General features: G+C 55.8%; 6 protein-coding genes across 6 annotated transcripts; 2 read left to right on the top strand and 4 right to left on the bottom strand.

Annotated features, from left to right (window-relative positions):
* Positions 1-3,879: 3,879 nt before the first annotated feature.
* Positions 3,880-4,781, bottom strand: EsH8_IX_000217 (uncharacterized protein; the record flags this gene model as incomplete). The annotated part of the gene is made up of 2 exons (XM_083266553.1): positions 3,880-4,693; positions 4,750-4,781. 2 exons carry the CDS (start codon positions 4,779-4,781, stop codon positions 3,880-3,882), a joined length of 846 nt encoding a protein of 281 aa, XP_083130118.1.
* A 1,014-nt stretch (positions 4,782-5,795) lies between these two features.
* EsH8_IX_000216 (metalloendopeptidase) lies at positions 5,796-8,036 on the bottom strand (the record flags this gene model as incomplete). Its single annotated transcript, XM_083266552.1, has 3 exons — positions 5,796-5,814; positions 5,872-6,138; positions 6,193-8,036. 3 exons carry the CDS (start codon positions 8,034-8,036, stop codon positions 5,796-5,798), a joined length of 2,130 nt encoding a protein of 709 aa, XP_083130117.1.
* A 1,486-nt stretch (positions 8,037-9,522) lies between these two features.
* EsH8_IX_000215 (uncharacterized protein) lies at positions 9,523-10,674 on the bottom strand (the record flags this gene model as incomplete). Its single annotated transcript, XM_083266551.1, has 4 exons — positions 9,523-9,551; positions 9,627-9,860; positions 9,963-10,116; positions 10,672-10,674. The coding sequence occupies 4 exons, from the start codon at positions 10,672-10,674 to the stop codon at positions 9,523-9,525; spliced, it is 420 nt and encodes a 139-aa protein (XP_083130116.1).
* A 1,035-nt stretch (positions 10,675-11,709) lies between these two features.
* EsH8_IX_000214 (S-adenosyl-L-methionine-dependent methyltransferase) lies at positions 11,710-12,707 on the bottom strand (the record flags this gene model as incomplete). The annotated part of the gene is made up of 2 exons (XM_083266550.1): positions 11,710-12,622; positions 12,694-12,707. 2 exons carry the CDS (start codon positions 12,705-12,707, stop codon positions 11,710-11,712), a joined length of 927 nt encoding a protein of 308 aa, XP_083130115.1.
* A 542-nt stretch (positions 12,708-13,249) lies between these two features.
* EsH8_IX_000213 (CoA binding domain-containing protein) lies at positions 13,250-13,932 on the top strand (the record flags this gene model as incomplete). The annotated part of the gene is made up of 2 exons (XM_083266549.1): positions 13,250-13,343; positions 13,559-13,932. 2 exons carry the CDS (start codon positions 13,250-13,252, stop codon positions 13,930-13,932), a joined length of 468 nt encoding a protein of 155 aa, XP_083130114.1.
* A 1,767-nt stretch (positions 13,933-15,699) lies between these two features.
* EsH8_IX_000212 (GPR1/FUN34/yaaH family-domain-containing protein) lies at positions 15,700-16,891 on the top strand (the record flags this gene model as incomplete). Its single annotated transcript, XM_083266548.1, has 5 exons — positions 15,700-15,980; positions 16,044-16,133; positions 16,196-16,422; positions 16,485-16,669; positions 16,742-16,891. 5 exons carry the CDS (start codon positions 15,700-15,702, stop codon positions 16,889-16,891), a joined length of 933 nt encoding a protein of 310 aa, XP_083130113.1.
* Positions 16,892-17,468: the final 577 nt, after the last annotated feature.

Below are 17,468 nucleotides of genomic sequence, written 5' to 3'. Positions count from 1 at the left end.
TGGCTCCACTCTCGATATTCCTCCGGTAGGACGAACGGCTTGCTTGGTACTGCGGCCGTTGTTGGTAGCCCAGGAGCCGGTAGGTCCCCTCCCTGTCGGTGTAGTCTCCTTATCATGGGGGAGGCCACCAACACCGCCCTTGCTTCTCGACGCGCACGGCGAATCTCCTTCGTACTCTGTACAATTTGGACCGTTTCTTCCCCCAACGGGTACGTCCAACCTAGCGTCTCCCACCCTAAGTTCGGCCTAGCCGCTTGTCCCCAGGGGATCCCCAGGATGGCGTCGTACCCATCGCCGTCGCTGATTTGGAAAGGGTACGACTTCATCTTGGTGATACCTAAGTCGTCTGCCACCTTCGTCACCACCGTCGCCAACCCGTAGTCTGGGGCCTGTGACCCCCACATCCCTCTTAGTGGTGGTCCCCCTCGGCTGACCACCGGCGGCTTCGCCTCATACAACATTCTCCAATCCAAGACATTCTCGTCGGCCCCCGGGTCGATCAGTGCCTTGCCCCTCCGCCAGCCGCGCGCCGTTCTCACGCGTATTTCCGCCTCGAATCGGCGGCGCGGCGCCTTATCCTAGGGTAGTTGGATGCTGTTGACCCCCGACGGGGCACCTACGCACCTCCTCCCCGAGTGTCTTGGCTCCTTACATCGGTAGCATTTCTCTTCAGTGCATTCCGACGAGTAGTGGCCTGCCTTCCCGCAGTTGAAGCAAGTGAGGCCCGTTCGCCACTGTCCCGATGGGGGTGGAGCGGCCGGTCGGCTGGGGGTACTCCCCTCCCGCTTGACCTCGTTGTCGCTAGGAGTCGCGGCCGCGGAGCGGGAGCTCTCGGTCTCCGTGGTGGCCTGCCTCTCTTCGCTCGCCGTCGGCTGGCTGGGCACCCAGCGGCTGCGCCGTTCCCCCTGCCGTCGAGGGTGGTCGTCTGTAGTCTCCCTTGCGTCCGCCTTCCCCATCGTCTCGGCTCTCTTAGCCGCGCTATCCAGCTTCTGCCGGGTGGGCGGTAGGCCCCTGGCTAGGATCTGCTTCTTTAAGCCCGGCAGTAGTCGGTTTAGGACGTGAATCACCCGGGTCCTCTCCGGCTGCGGATCGGGGCACTCAGCCTCAACAGCTTCATACTGGTCGATAAACCGCTGGTAGGTCTGCCCCGGCTTCTGCCTCATCTCGTCTAATTCTACTGCTGCGCTGAATGCCCGAGTATCATCGTCAGCAACGCTGTCGCGTAGCCACTCCTCCATCGCCGCCCAGGTGACCCTTGAGACGTCGTTGTTGTAGGTAAGGGCGATGTGGTTCATCCATTTGCGGGACGCGTTACCCTCCAGGCAGGCCCCGGCGTACCACACCTTCGTCTTGTCTGTATCAAATTGGTCCTCTGCAATATTGAACCGGCCGTTGAGTTTGAATAGGAAGTCGCTGAGGTCCGTCCAGGTGCCTCCCTTATACCGGATTGGGGCCAGCTGCTTCATCCATGCGTCCCCTCGGCTGCGTTTATGCTCGCGTGGGGGGGTGGTGGGTTCCACCCGGCTACCCGTCGGCTCCTCCCAAGTCTCTCCCCTCCTAAGGGCCTCCAGCTGTTCGATTTTCTTCCTCTTTCTAACCCGGGCTGATTCTTCCGCAATCAGCCGGTCTAGCTCGCTTTCTGAGAGGTCTTCATAATCGATTTCTCCCTGCGGCGCCCCTGGTGGTCCGCTAGGGGTCTGCGACTCGTCCGGCGTAGGTTCGTGGGTTGGGCGGGGCATCTGCGCGTTCGAGCCGGATCGCTGGGTAGCGGATTGTCTCCTGGTGATCATCGCCGCCTCGACGGTCGGTACTCCTACAGGTAGGTGGAGATTCGAACGTGTCAGGTGTCTTAGTACCGAGTGAAGAGGTTAGCGACTAGCACGTAGGTATTGGGTGTGACTGTCATTCGAATCTGCCTTCTCTACAGCTGTGGCGCCCGTACGGCGCCTTTATCCCCGCTCCGGATCAACTATTCCCCGTACCGGACCCCGGTGGGTCCCCGGTGCCTCCCCGGCACCCCTCTCCCGGCCCGCGCCCCTGACAGCATCTCACTCTTCAACTTCTCTTTTGCGTTGGAGAGACATCTTCGCTGTTTGATAAATGTGATCCGGCTGGTCTTAGGATGTGATGTATTTGGCTCGGTCAGGTTGTATGTGGTGGTGGGTGGCGGAAGAAAAGAACAGATGTGTCAGACGTGGCTATGTGCAGAAGAGAAAAGATTGAAGCGAGCGGCTGGTTTAAATAAGGAAGAAAGTTGTAAGTGTTCTGGAAGTAGCTGCGCTCGTTTTTGACAAGGTTTCCTCGTACCAGGGAAGGAGCGGCGATGGACAGGTCTCGGGGTGGTTCTTTTCTGTATGTACCTTGGAAGAGCCAGAGGCTGCACCTACTCACTGGTGAGACTTGCCTGATTTGTATATTCCAAAAGAAAATCACAATGAGAGAGAGTCTGGAGCATCTTTTCGATAAACATACGTGTTGAGCTAGTAACATAAAGTATTTGCACCGAGGGCTGTGTGCGAAGGCTGACGTTCGTTGTCACTGCCCAAAACACCTCCAGCGTGTGTATCAATTGCCAACACTCATGTGCCAGTGAATCTTGAGCCAGTAGCCGGGGCCCTTGAACTTGATTATTATTGCTTGAACGTCTGTGATAGTAAGTTAGAAGCCCAGCAGCGGACATATCACGTCATTCTAGCAGCGAGCCAGGTCTCAACGACTTCACGCGAGCTATGATTGGGTTCTCTCAGACGCGCCAAGAACCCAAGGGAATCCTCTTTTGCGCATTTACCTTCTATCAAGTATTCACTGTTGTCCATGTATCAGCCTCGGACCTCGGGTCAATCCACCTTCAGGTCTTCGCGCATACACGGTTCAACCCGGCTGAACGCCGCAGAGCAGCAGTTGTCACTAACTCACTAGGGAGGAGCAGAGAGTATAGAAGAAGATGACGACAGTTCCTTCAGAGCAAACACAGTACGGAGCAAACAATGTACGGATTTGCAGGCTCGCCTGAGAGTCCGTACGACCAGTAGACAGTGGCAGTAATTTTGCCATCGGTGTAAGATTCTTCATCCACAATTTGATATCCATATATCAACACCGTTAGGCCGCTAATAGTAAAGAAAACCAAGTACTTTGATCCATCAGTTATGCCATTGGAAGGGACGGCCGTTGTCTTGACTGCATTGCCCATCCTGCTATTTTCTTAGCAACCAGCATGATCAGGGCGAATTGAGCCTGATCAGACAGCGACCGACATCATCACCACTAATACTCCTTTATTTGCGCAATGCGGAGATCTTCTACCAATCCACTTGTTCGTACGTACGTCTGCAGCGGAGGTGACTACTGGTCAACAAGGCAAACACTCGACCGTCCCCGTACAGGATAGAAAGTATAATTATCTGCTTTAAATAGACCTGATCAGACCTATCTCTAACAAATATGGATGCTTCTGTTGCTCTGAAAACGGGAAGTCACTCTATGGCAGGCGGAACCTAGGGTGTTTGGCAGTCGCTGGGTGTGTTGTGGTGTTTTGCATCCACCCACCCCTACTGTTTCACTTCAACAGCGAGAAATGTCCAAGATTTGACCAAAATTTAGTTGCCTTGTTCTGATACCTATAGAATGTTTTTCCACCTTCGCAAACTGCAAATTACCACAAATGTTTACCTGTTTGCCATATGCACTATGGCTTCGTCCATGCCTGGTATGGCAACCTATGAACGTCAATACCTATTCGGCCTTCGCCTAGGCTTTGTATCCATGCTGCTCATGCTCTTCTCCTAAATCGTTGCCCGGGCCCTCTTGGAAACCACCCCTTTCCTCCCCATTAGATCCTCGATGGTGACTTATTTTGGGACTTTTTCTGAAGCGGATTTAAATAAGACTGTCGAAGAATTCCTGAGGGATTTCTTCCAGCAAGCTAGCCGCAAAGCCACGGATTTCTGTCGCAAATCGACCAAGGTAACCTTCGCGTTTCATCCAGCCCACGTGGACGACGCAGAAACGCACGAGCAGTCTCCAAAGCCCTTCCCTGGGCAGGTCGTTCTTGTCGCAGAACTGCAGCATCTCGAAGACGGCTTCAATGACCTCCATCTTGACTGGAACGTGCAGCAGGCTCAGACGGACCTTGTCCAGGCACAGGCTTTTGAGGTCCTCGAACATGTATCGGTCGGCTAGGGTGTACAGCTTCGCGTGCAGCATGAACACCGCGGAGTGTCCGCTGCGAGAGGGATCCTTCATTTTGGCGAGCCAGCCCGCCGGTTTTGCACGCTTGCTCCCTGGCTTCGGCGCCGACTTGTTATCGTTGAAGTGTTGCCTACAAAAGCAATACTTTGCACTAGTTGACCTGTCAATTGTCTCCATCCATGATATGATAGATGGTTCTGGAGATTCTTCGCCATCATCGGCGTATAATACTTTAGAACTCTTCTCAGTGAGTGTAGTGTTCGATGTGCCCCCATACAGCGGAGGCGCCGAGTAGGTGCCGTTATAGACATATTGGATAAGGCCAGTAAAAGTGCAAGGCTCAACATCATCCCAGATCACTTTCGCTTCAAGCGACTCTCGCATCCCACTTGTAAGCATCGCTCGGAGAGGTCCGGATAAACGAGTCATGGAATATTCATGAACGTTGTACTCGACCGCTTCCGGGCCAACGAGGAACTTGACTTGTCTCGAGTTGAAAATCCTGCTTGAGGGTCAGCTTTGGGGGGTTCAAGTCGTCGCATGTCGAGTGAATCTCACTCGCTGACGAATTTTCGCTTTTCAAATGACATCTTTGTTGTTACGTGCAAGCGAATAAGCTTGTCTTGGGGTGTGCAGAGCACTTGGCTAGGCCGGATTGAGCTTGGCTTTGGGAGGAAAGCGTTTTTGAACAAGCCGTGTGCAAAGAAGGCAAGTTGGCGCTCAGCCACTGATTTATAGAGGCCCAAATCTGCAAAACCATGGCCTGGGAAGTGGGCGAGCTCGTTCAAGGTTTTTACGTTTCGTTGCACCTTGGCAGAGCTCCAGCTTACTTCATTCTCGCTTCCTGGCCAGCTTGCTGGAAATCTGGCAAACAACCATCCGCCAAAGGCAGCTACACCCAGCCCTTACGATGTCTTTCTTCTCTCCTAGGAGAAGTACCCTTCTCACCTCACCATACCTGCTGGATGATACCAACCCCCCACGCACGCTCCTCTCACCTGGGCACAATCTACAGAATCTCACTTCGAATAGAACGGAGAAAGGATAGACATAGCGGCGCTCTAAGATCCAGTCCTTCTCCAAAAAGGCATACACAGGAAAACCCTGTCTTGTCAACGGCAAACATGCTCGCCATCGACGGAGTCTAATCCGTTTCAAGAGATATATGGGCCTCCGGCATCAAATATACTTGGGGTTTTAGTTGGGAAATGCCCCACAAACAGATGGCACAGGTTTTCGCGCGCGTAGTTGAACTTGGGGGAGCAAGACGTGAATATCGGGATGCTAGTCTTGTGGGCGCGCATAGGAACTAGCGTGTCGCGGCCTTGCAGCTGCTGTGAATTTTTGGCGCCAGGCCAAAACACCGTCGAAGCCGAGGCCATCGATATCATAACCGTGGTTGAGGTAAGCTTGGGCCTAACTGTTGACTGCAAACCCACAAGGGTCCTCGTATCTCTACTTACCTTACAGTATCAGAAAAGACATTGCTTCATACACCGACATCTGACTCTCAACCTTCACTCCGATCTCTACTGCAGGCTCACTCGGGTCTATCAGACGTAACTTTAACAGTGCTTTTGGATGGGGTGTCCCTTCTGGGTAGATCACAATCGTGACCTGGTGCTATTAGATACAGTTATGACACCGCCTTCCATTCTTTTGACCGTTCGGGGCCCTTACTGAGGGATGCCCAACTCCTTGTAGAAGGCTTCAGTGCTAGGCTTACGGCCCAGGAACTGCTCCAGGGTCAACATCTCCTCCTGGCTACCGCCCTTCTCCAGAACGGTGTGTCTGTAGCGACGGCCCTCCTTGCCGTTCATGGGGTCGGCCTTGAACACCGAGTAGAACATGTCGGTCGAGTAGACCTCGGACGAGAGGTAGCCGTAGTAACCGGCATCGTAGCCACCAATCAAGTGACCGAAGCAGGCTTGTCCGTTACCCCAATCGCTGTGGCAGTTAGCAGTCTGTTTACTTGGTGAGTTGGGGACCATCATGACACACCTCTTCTCGCCCTGAGCTTCGGGGCCCTTGATACCGGCAATATCGCCACGAAGCTGGTTGTAGATCTGCGACATATCCATCTTCTCAAGCTCCTCGTGGCTCTTGGGAGTGTGGACCGTCATGTCAAAGGTACCGAAGTGGAGTTGGCGCAGGTTGAAGAGAGCAGCGTTGACGTGCTTGGTGGAGATTTGCTTCTCGATCAGATCGTCGGGAATCTTCTCACCAGTCTGGTAGTGTTTGGAAAGGGACTTGATCACACTAGGTGTCCAGCACCAGTTCTCCAACATCTGCGAGGGCGCCTCGACGAAGTCCCTGACAGTGCTGGTGCCGTGGAAACGGCTGTAGGTGCAACGGCCAGCAAGATCGTGGATTCCGTGGCCCAGCTCGTGGAAGAGAGTGACAACCTCGTCGTGCTTGAGAAGCGAGGGCTTCTTGGGCGTAGGCTTGCTGAAGTTGCAAACCAGAGCCGTGGCGGGGTATCTCCGCGAGCCGTTGGCTTGCAGGTAACCAGGCTGCAGGTTGAAGTTGGCGGCGTGACCGTACTTGCCCTGACGGGGGTGGAGGTCAAGGTAGAGGTACCCGACGAATCCATCTCCCTCAGAGGCGTCGTCCCAGACACTGAAGATGATGACATCCTCGTGCCAAGCAATATCCTCACCCTTGCCTGTGGGGCTCAGGGCCTTGCGGTCCTCGGGCTTCAGCTCGACAAAGACGAAGCCAAGCAGCTCCTCAAAGATCTTGAGCATGCCGGCAATGGTCGAGGTGATGGGGAAGTACTCGGCAATCTTGTTCTCGTCGATGCTGTACTCCTGCTCAATCATCAAGCGGTCGTAGAACTTGTGGTCCCAGAGGTAGTAGTTGCCGTCGTTGGCAACGCCGCGGGCGTCGGTGTCGGCCTTCTTGAGCTCCAGCAGGTGCTCAACCTCCTTGGCACCACCAGCGGTCAAGCGGGATCGGAGATCTCCCAAGAAGTCCGTGACAGTCTTGGTGGTCTTGGCCATCTTGTCCTCGATTCGGAGAGACGCGTGGTCGGGGTATCCGAGCATGCGAGCAGCCTCATCGCGGAGAAGAATGGCCTCCTTGAATAGAGGAACGTTCTGGTTGCACTTGTTCTCGTTCTGGATGAAGACCTTGCGTCTCGTCTCGGGGTTCTTGGCGAACTTGAGGGTGGGGAACAGGTCGGGGTACTTGAAGGACAGCTTAAGCTTGCCCTCGTTCTCGCCGGTGCCCTTCTCCAAACCCTCAATGACGTCTTCAGACACACCGTCAAGCTCCTCCGGCGTGAACCAGATGCCGCCGTTCTCCTCGTTGAGGTTCTTCTGGAAGCCAATCTGGATCTGACTGAGGCGCTTCTTGATCTCCTTGAAGCGGTCTCGCTGGGGACCAGCGGGCAGGCCCAGACCCATCTTGATGTAGTTCTTGTAGTCCTTCTCCAGCAAGCGCAAGCTCTCGGAGTCCAGACCCTCGGTGTCCTTTCGCTTGTGGACGGCATCGACCAGCTTGAAGACGTCCTCCCTCATGTTCACCTCGATGGAGAAGTCATCCATGATCTTGTCGGCCTCGGTGGAGGCCTCGCGCAGCGTGGCATCGCTGGAGACGTATTGGTAGAAGCCCAGGATGCGAGTCGAAAGTCCGCTCTCGTTCTCGTCCTTGGCCATGGGTCGCATGACATTTTCGAAGGTGGCCTTGTCGGCGGGGATCTCAGCGACGAGCTTGTCGAGCAGGGCGCGGGTCTGGTCGCAGATCTTCTTCGAGTCGCCGACGATGGACTCTTTGGTGCCCGTGAAGACGGGCGGCGCCTGTGGCGGTGACTTGTACTTGTCGGGGATCATGGCGCCGGTCATCAGGGGTCGGTACGTCGAGGCAGCTGGTGTGGCAGTGAGGGGAGCTTGGATCGGTGAGAATCGCAATTGGGTGAAGAGAGAAGTAATTCTCGGGACTACTCGGGGGGACGCCAGGATGAGAGATGTAACGAGGAAGACGAGGAAGATGAGGGAGGGGAGGGACAGACGCCTGGGGAATGCGATCGACGCCACGGCGACGGGACGAAACACAATTCGGGAGGGAGTCGGTCAGTTTGGTGCCGGGGCGGGGGGAGGTGCAGGGCCAGGCAGCACACGGGGCAGATGCGGATGGATGCAAGTGGAGGTTAGATGCGGTAGTGAGGTAAAGTATAATGAAGACAGGAAGGTGGTTAGGCAAGCAGTGGACTGATGGCGGTGACTTGCAGGAGCTCAGGGCGGGGGAGACGTGTGTAAGTGGATGAAGGTTCACGTTATCCTGACGTGGTCCCCTCCTCTGGCTTTCCAGTTGGAGGCTGACCCTTGGCCGAGCTCAAGCTCCCGGCGCTACGCGTCCCGGGTTGCGACGCCCCACGCTGAGGCAAGCGGGGTGTCAGTACGTAGTGTGGCCGTGTAGCGTACTCAGTGGACAATGCTGAGGAGGTGGTACTTGCAAGCACATTGTCGGGCTGTACACTGCCTGTATCCTTTGCCGACTGCGCTTAATCTTGCCTCTCGCAGCAATGGACATGATTGAAAATGTAGCCTTCTTTGCTATTTCAGTAAACGAGTGTTTGCAGGTGGACTGCATGTCTGGTTGACTGATTTTGACGTTTGCTTAAACCCAACGGATGGTACTGTACAGGGCACACTAGTTACACTGATAGGTACAGTGAGACGACCCTTGGCGACCTGCAAGTGCAGATGCAGGCCAGATCGCCTGACTGAAGCGAGCTTACATAATACATGTGCACCCCCCAAAAGTGTGCGGGGTCCTTTGTTGCTGTTGCTGGGCAGGCCGGTCGGCAGGGACAAACCGCGGCATCAGCAAACATCAGCTGGCCGTGACGGCTTCGTAACACACTGCGCAATGTTGACACAGCTAATGGATTGCAGTGATTGCATCTGACTCTGTCCATGTTTTCGTAGAAGCCGATGCCTGTGAAGACCTCAAATAGTGTCAGGAGTGCAGGCAAGCTGGCAATACCGCCTACCCCCTCATTGCTGGCACGCATACTATGTATGACATTGTAGGAGACGTCATTTTGGTATCATGGTATTTATTGTTTTTTTTGGTATCGGTTCTAGTCAGATCCGTAAATGTACGGCCCAGAGTGAAGCCTCTGTGTAGCTCGACTCCAGCATACCCAAATTCCCTACAATCGCGAACAACGCAACGCAACGCAAAGCAAACGCCATCCCATCGTGCCAGCCATGCAAATATCTTTCGTAAGCTGTTTTAACCCAGTGCACTCTCTACTCGTATGTCGTACAGCCCTCGCTCGACCCCTAAATCAAACCGCCCATCTCGGAAAAAGAGGAGGGTGATTTAGTTGGCAAGGATGGTCCGGACAAGGTCTGCCATCGCAGCACGTCAGCAAAATGTTCCCCGTCCACGGTTGATCACCAAGGGCCGGAGTGATGGTGGCTTACCGGTGTAGTTGACCTGGCCAGAGCTGGTGTCGACAGCCTTGAGCAGCTCGTCGACCTCGTCGTCCGTCATCTTCTCGCCGAGGTTGGTCAGGATGTACTTGAGCTGGCCGACGCCGATAAAGCCCGTCATGTCTTTGTCGAAGACCTGGAATCCGCGGCAGTACTCATCGGGCTCGCCCGGGTCGCGGAAGCCGCCGGGGCGGTTGAGGATGCGCTGGAACGTCTCGAAGTCGACTGCATCTCATCTGGTCAGCCGTCTTCTCCTTCTCCTCTCAAAATATCGTTCGCTGTGGATGGCGATGGTCGCTGTGGATGAAAGAGGGGAAGGGCACTCACAGTCGCCTCCGATGTTCTTCTCGAGGTCGCGGATCTCGTTGAGGGTAGGGTTCTGGCCGCAGGCGCGGAGCAGGTCGCCCAAGCTGTCGAGGGCGACACGGCCGTTGCCGCGCTTGTCGAACAGGGAGAAAGCCTCCTTGTAGTTGGTGGAAGCCTGAGCGTCGTACGTGTTAGAAGACATTGTGAATTGTGTGCTTGTTTGTTGATTTGCGCAAATGGTTCGCGATCTCTTTTCTCGGGTGCGATGGAGGCTTCGCGGGGGGGTATTGGGGGGTAAAATTGGATGCGATTTGTGTTCAGTGGAAAATTTGGGGAGAAGATGCAAGGTCAGGAATGTCGTGATGCAGGCCGGGTACAAAGGGTGGTGCGGAAAGTGAGGCAGCGCAGGTAATTTGATTGACGGCTGGTGCTAATGGCAAAGTCCCCTCCTTGGCTTGCAGTTGTTTGGATTGCTCCTGTTGGCTGGTGAATGGTCGCCGCTGCCGGTTGGGTGCTATCCAAAGTGTCCGCAGCCGGCTGCTTCTACAAGGTTCGTCGCTGAAGCAGGTGGGCGCTAAGGCAGGTTTCTCTCGCCTTTGGTGGCCGTCATAGGGGGGGAGGGTCGGCGCTGAATGGCTGGAATGGTTCTTTGTTTACATTCCGAGGGGGGGAGGGCGGGGAAACAAAACAAAAAGCAAGGCGGAAAGGGGGGAGGAGGCTCCAAACTCACCATTTTGGTCTGTGTAATGTGGTACGGGAACAAGCAGATCGAGGGCGTGTTTCTCTCGGCGATGGATGGACAGCGACAGACGGACGGCAGAGCGAAGTTCGTGATGTTGTTTCTTGGAGGTTGCAGTTTGACGGTCGAAACACTTTATGCTCGCCGGCCTCCCTCCCCTATCCGCCCTGCCTTACGCATGCACTTTTTATCCAATGCACATGAACGCACTTATTCAAGTCATGGGCCATGCCATGGGCATTCCCAGTCACCCGTGGTTCATGCGTTTTGGCGGCGGGCGGTGTGCGCACACGCTATTGAGAACCCCTGGACTGGCCCTGCCTGGCCCCGGGACTGGAGGGAGGCGGTCTGGCGGCCTGCAAACCGTCGTGTGCGGTGCCGTGCACGCAAAACTCCTGAAACCTGACGGGGCAACGAGGGCAGGTGGGGTCGTCGCAGTGGTCCAGGGAAGAAGCCGAGCGGCTTTTGTGCTCCCAATCTCTGGGCCGGGACGCCGTCTGGCCAATCATGCCTCTCGAATGAGTTGCTAACCCCCCAACCCATGGCTGCCTCTGCAATGTCCACCGAGGGGGGCCACAGTCAATTATTCTGTCATTTTGCACACCATTCAGAGTGCCATGTATGTAAGTGTCTATGTATTGATGTGTGGATGTGTATGTATGTGTATGTATGTGTGCGTATGTGCGTAGATATGTGTATGTATGCGTGTGTATGAATGTGTTATGAATGTGTTATGAATGTGTTATGAATGTGTTATGAATCGTTTATATGTATTAGGTAAATACTACGCAGTGCCCTCGTACCGGCACCGAGCAGCCATTTGCCTCAATTCGACTATGCCGTGTGCATGCAACGACTGTCACTTCTTGATATAGTGCTTGCATGTAAACTGGCTTGCCACTAATTTCCACTTTGCTATCCTTTCTCTCGAAATTACGCCAGTTTGTCCCGTTTGTCATGACCATCTCTATCACGGGGTCTCGCCAGCGAGTCATTCCCGTCGGAGGCGTCTTTGCTGCATCCACAACTTCACTTCCTCTTGGCTAGGATAATCGTCGTGCCCCAGATCGCCTCGACCTCGACATCGCGCCACTTGTCGCCCTTGGCTTTCCACTCCGGCACCGTCTCCAGCAGCCTGTCAAACAGCAGATCCGCAATGTCACCCGACCCGCCCTCGGCCCGGCTCTTGACTTCCGGGTGCGCGTCCCTCCACCCCCGGTACGCGCTAAACGTGTGCACGTAGCCCTCAAACTCGCCCAGCTTGAGCTTCTTGCGCTGCCACGCCGCCTCCGGGGCCACGTCCGCCCCGACCTGTGACGTCTTCCGGTCCGGGTCGTACACGATGCGCTTCACCTTCTCCCACTCGGACGCGGGCGGCACCACCGCCTCCAGGTTGTCCCGCAGGATCTGCCGCCCAGGATTCTCCCAGTACTGCTCCATCGTCTCCACCCCCGTCCCGGGCGCCGCCTCGCCCTCGCCGTAGCAAAAGTGGTCAAAGACGACGTTGGCCTCCGGGTACCCGACGATGATGTTGTCCTTGTACCCCCAGAACGCCAACGTGCCGCCGCTCTTGACGACGCGCGCTAGCTCCGGCCAGACTTTGGCATAGTTGAACCAGTGCGCCGCCTGGCCCGCGACAACGAGGTCGACGGACTTGTCCGCGATGAAGGAGAGATCCTCGGAGCTGGCCTGCCGGAACGTGATTTTCTGGTCCTGCGTTGATTCGGTCGCCTGCTTGACCATGCCTGCGCTGGGATCTATGGCGAGCACCTTCCCGAAATGGGGGCTAAGTTCCCGCGAGATAAGCCCGTGGCCGCATCCCAGGTCCAGAGCCGTGCCGCTGGAGGATGCCGGGTTGTGGTATGCCAGGACCGTCTTGAACAGCGATGCTGGGTACGACGGGCGGAAGGCCGCGTACCCGGCGGCCGAAAACGTAGAGCGTCTATGGTGCGCATATCAGCTTTTGGGTCTGCGTGTGACAGCATAAAAGGGAGATTGAGATCGTCACCGTACGCAAACACGGACATTGTAGCCGTACAAGTGTGGCTGGCCGTCTGTAAGCTGCAGAGTTGTTGTAGAGTTGCAGTTGCTGGCTTGCTGTTATCAGAGGAGGGTTGTCGTTGTCCAATGACGTTTCAGTGATGTGCAATGCGTGGCCGTGGACCGCCGTATTCTTCTCACAAGTAGGCGATAGACGCCAATTTATCTTCCTATTTCGGATCGTTCCGATGCATATCCACGGACCACGGCAACCGGCGCTGGGCCAAAGTTGGCAGACGAAGCCTCGCCGAGGTTCCATCCTGACTAAGGCGCAGAGTAACCGCGGCCGTGTGGTGTCGCGTCATCGGCGACCGACGCCTTTTCCGTTCACTGCACCGTAACCCCACCGAAGGCCTCGGCGAACTCGGCCACGTATCCACCTTGACGTGCTCGGAGCTCCTGATGACAGATTAAGCCCCCCCGAGCCCGCCCCCCCTCATCTCCGTCTTCCTCGCTCTTCCTCATCTTCCGTATCCGCATCTCCAACCTCATTCTAAAGCCTCGACCCGTCCCGAAACTAGTGCCCGACATGTCGACCGAAGCCACAGCCCGCGTCTTCTTCTCTTCAAAGTTCATTGCCGTGGTGGGCGCGAGCTCCAACACGGCAAAGTTCGGCCATAAGAGTGCGTCCCCTGCTCATTCCCGTGAACGTTCCGTCCTCTACCCATCACGCCTGCTAGTTCGCCTTTGGTATTGGAGGAGCTTGGAGGAGCTTGGAGCCTCCCCTTACCCATTCACCTCACTCACTTCCTGCTCAGCCCACTCATCAACCCCTCGCTGCCCAATCCGTGGCAGCCACCCATCCAAACAGGCCCCCCGACTAACACGAGAACCGCAGTCTTCGCCTGGTACCTCAACCACAACATCCCCGCAATCCCCATCAACCCGACCGCCAGCACCGTCAACGCCGTCGGCAAGGACCACCCGGCCATCCCCAACCTCTCGGCCCTGCCCAACCCCAAGGAGACCTCCGTCTCCATCATCACCCCGCCCGCCGCCACCCTCAAGGTCCTGCAGGAAGCCAAGGAGCTGGGCATCCCCGCCGTCTGGCTGCAGCCCGGCACTTTCGACGACGCTGTCCTCGAGTTCGCGCGTGGCGAGGGCGGCTTCGAGGCCGTCGTTGCTGGGTTCGGGGGCGGCACCCGCGGCGGCGAGGGGTGGTGCGTCCTGGTTGACGGCGAGAGGGCCCTCAAGGCCGCTGGCAAGCTGTGATAGCCGCCGCGATGCGATGAAGCTACGAAGTAAAGAGTGACAGTTCGAGATGTTGTTACGAAATGAATGACTACTAGTTTTCTTACACGGGTCACCAGTGCCAATGCATGCAGGTTCTAGGCCCTCCCCTGATGAGACCACTTCGTCTCCATGGGTTGTCCATCGTGAGAAATGCCGTGTCAGCGACCCCATACCGAAATAGCTCCGTTGCGATATGACTTTAAGGTTGCGACGGGCGCTCGTCGTTTGCACCGGCATATCAGGTCACACCACCCCCCAAACCCCCTCCAGAGGTGATGCGTTGAGATGTTGATCAGTCTTGGGATCTTTGGCCATTATTCGCCCCAATTGATCGAGTCAAGGCCGCCAAGTCTGGGGTAATTAGCTAGCGTACAATTGCCGTCATCCGCCAGCGGATCATAACTGAGCCTCAAGCGATGCATCGTATCGCGGCCAGTTCGTTCAGGAAGTAGGTGGTTTCCTCACAACCCAATTGCCCTCTCCCACCGGTCATAACCTTCTGAGACCAGCTCACCCCATCCGGCTGCGTCTCATCTTCAATCCCAAGCCCTTGTTCCTGTCCATTGTCCTGTCGTGCGAGCAAGGCCAGGACGCACACGCCTCATCCGCTACCCCGATCTCTGCTCCCCTTGACCCGTCCCGTCCGAGCTTTCCCCGCATCGCTCCTCCACACAAGGTTGAAGCTTCGTCCCCGGACTCCAACCAACCAACCATGCCCTCTCCCTTGCTCCAACTAGACAACAAGAACGACACACGATACGTGGTGGAAAGATGGCCGCATGCACTACTGCAAGGCCAATGGTTGCTGTTCGCCCCGGGGGGCGCAAGCCAACACTTCGTTTTGTTTTATTCCCTTGCTACCCCCATGCTGCGCCAAATGCCGGCGTTTCTTTCTCCAATAGGGGGGGTGGCTTCTCTGTCAAAAAAAGCTCCGGTGGTCCACGCCGCGGGCCCCCGTCTCCCTTGCCTCCATGCGAGATTGTCGAGTAAGCCTCAACTGAGGTGGACGGCCTTATTGACTCGCCAAAGCCCTCGCAAACCCGTACAATGGATGACAGGTTCCCGGCAAGGCACTGAGACATTGACGGGAAACTTCCCCAGACGCATCCTTCACACCCTCACACATGCGTACACCCCTTGGCAACCCTCTGCCTCCGCCTCCTCCCACCTCCACACCCCCATCTCCAAAAGGCTTCCTCGAACCCCAAACGTGCTCCCCCCCAGAGAGAGTTCTTAGTTGGCGAATCATCCGCGCAGATCCTGCATCATGACACCGGGAAAAGCATCCCTTGTACCGAGCCGTGGACGCCGTGTGCCGGCTGACCTAGTTAAAAGATATGCTTCCTGGCGGGCTTTGTTTCCGCTGGCCATTGACCTCTAGAATCGTGCCAGGCCCACCCGGCATCCGCCTGGGAGCTATCCGATTCAAGCGGCCTGCCAGCAGGGCCATGCCAAGATGGCGCGGCCGTCTACCCCGGTCTGCTCTCTTACGCCTCGGAGCCCGTTAGGGGGGTGTAGAGTGATGGACGTACCGGTATCGTATATGGGGGTTGAGGGCTAGGCCCGTTGTAGCCAACCTGGGCGTTCATAATGGCAGGCATTGGCGACGAACCCGCCTCGTCTTATTAAACCGTTCCTGCCATCTCTTGTCCTTGTTCATCCAAAGCATCTTATCATCATCATCCTTATCACCACCTACCAGCAACTGCACGTAAGGTTGAATAAGACAATCAAACGGCATTGACAATGGACCGCAAAGAAGAAATCCACGAGATACGCTCGCACTCGCATCACAGAGAGCACATCCGCCCCCAGTACCACCCCGACCGCCGCCACCCAGTCCCCAACGGCTACGATGACTACGAGGAATACCTCGCCCCGCAGGTGAGCCGCGATGATGCCCTCAAGAGAATGAAGACGGCCGGGTCCATCTCCATGTCGCCCGAGCTCTTCGAGAAGCTGTACCTCTCGCCGCAGAACAATGTCAAAGGAGACCTGCGCAAGACCTTTGGCAACCCGACCCCAATGTGAGTGTTTCACGGGGCTTGAACTCGCCGCGAATTCGACACAGTGGACTAACATCAAGGCAGTGCCATTGTTGGTTTCCTCATCTCCCTGACTCCCCTCAGCTGTGACTTGATGGGATGGCGTGGGGCAGGTGGCAGTGGTGCTGCCGGCATGTAAGTCACATCTTCAATGAGGTCCCCTCCCCCTTTTTTACTAACGGTGTTTGCCCCTCCAGCGGTTCATATTTCTTCTTCGGTGGCCTTCTCATGTTTGTCGGGGGGCTCCTCGAATGGGTTCTCGGCAACACGTTCCCCTCGGTCGTCTTCCTCACCTTCTCCGCGTTCTGGTTCACCTTTGGCGCGACGCTCAACCCCTCGTTTGCCGCCTTCTCGTCGTACGCCCCCCCGGGGGCGACGTCTGGGGCTGCAGGGTTGACCACGAAGGGGTTCAACGCCAGCTTCGGTAAGTCGCCCGTCTCTATCGCACCGCCGCTGAACTCGAGCTGACCCGGGCGCGCATGGTAGGCTTCATCACCCTCGCCATGGCCATGATCTGCGTCGTCTTCCTGGTCTGCTCGCTGCGGACCAACATCGTCTTCTTCATCATCTTCTTGACGCTCGTCGCCGCCTTCTGCCTCATCACGGCCGCGTATTGGTTCCTCGCCATGGATTACACCGGGAACGCAGCTTTCGCTGCGAAACTTCTTGAGGTGAGACTAGGTCCCCATGTACATGATGATACTGTAGATCGCGAGGCTGACAATATGTTTCCACGTTCGTAGGGCGCCGGTGCATGTGCATTTGTGACGTGTATGGCCGGCTGGTGGCTCATCTTCGCCATCTTACTGGCGTCGTTGGACTTCCCGCTCGAGCTCCCAGTGGGAGACTTGAGCAGAGTCATTCGGGGAAAGAGCGAAAAGAGTCATGTGTAAAAAAATAATTGCGGTCGTCCAGGGACGGGGAGATTGGAAGTCTTGTCTTGGTTGCTATGCAAAGAATGCAAACATACGTCTGGATGGATGTTGAGTATTCGACAGGTCAAGGACAAATCCAAGGATGTGAACAAATCGTGTAACAAATAATGCAGCAGACGCATGTAGCTTCATTGATCAGTGTTCAAAGCTCAATATGCAAACTCAAGACACGCTTTCTTGACAGGATTCCTGCCTGACGTGCGCTCCTTATACTCTCACCACCTTACCACGAAACAGAAAGAGCCCAGAAAGAGGAAAGGATGTTAAAAACGAACAAATTATCTGAGAGTGCATCTGCAAAAACAAAAACACCTGAAATAAAAATTCTTGGTCCTTAGCATATTCTGGCAAAGTGTGGTCCACCCGTCAGACTTGCCTGCTTCAACTGCCCAACGCACACTTCACGTTGCCGATATTTCTCTTGCCTTCCTAAACTGGAGCCAAACTAGAAAGGCAGCATCGAAAATCATTTGTTTGCCCGCGTTCCTTTTCATTTCAATCACCAATTCATTTCCGATCATCAGCTGTTCAGAGA

The sequence above is a fragment of the Colletotrichum jinshuiense genome, chromosome 9 (assembly GCF_051148585.1).
Source record: "Colletotrichum jinshuiense chromosome 9, complete sequence".
Lineage (NCBI taxonomy): Eukaryota > Fungi > Ascomycota > Sordariomycetes > Glomerellales > Glomerellaceae > Colletotrichum > Colletotrichum jinshuiense.
This window is presented reverse-complemented; position numbering and strand designations above follow the sequence as displayed.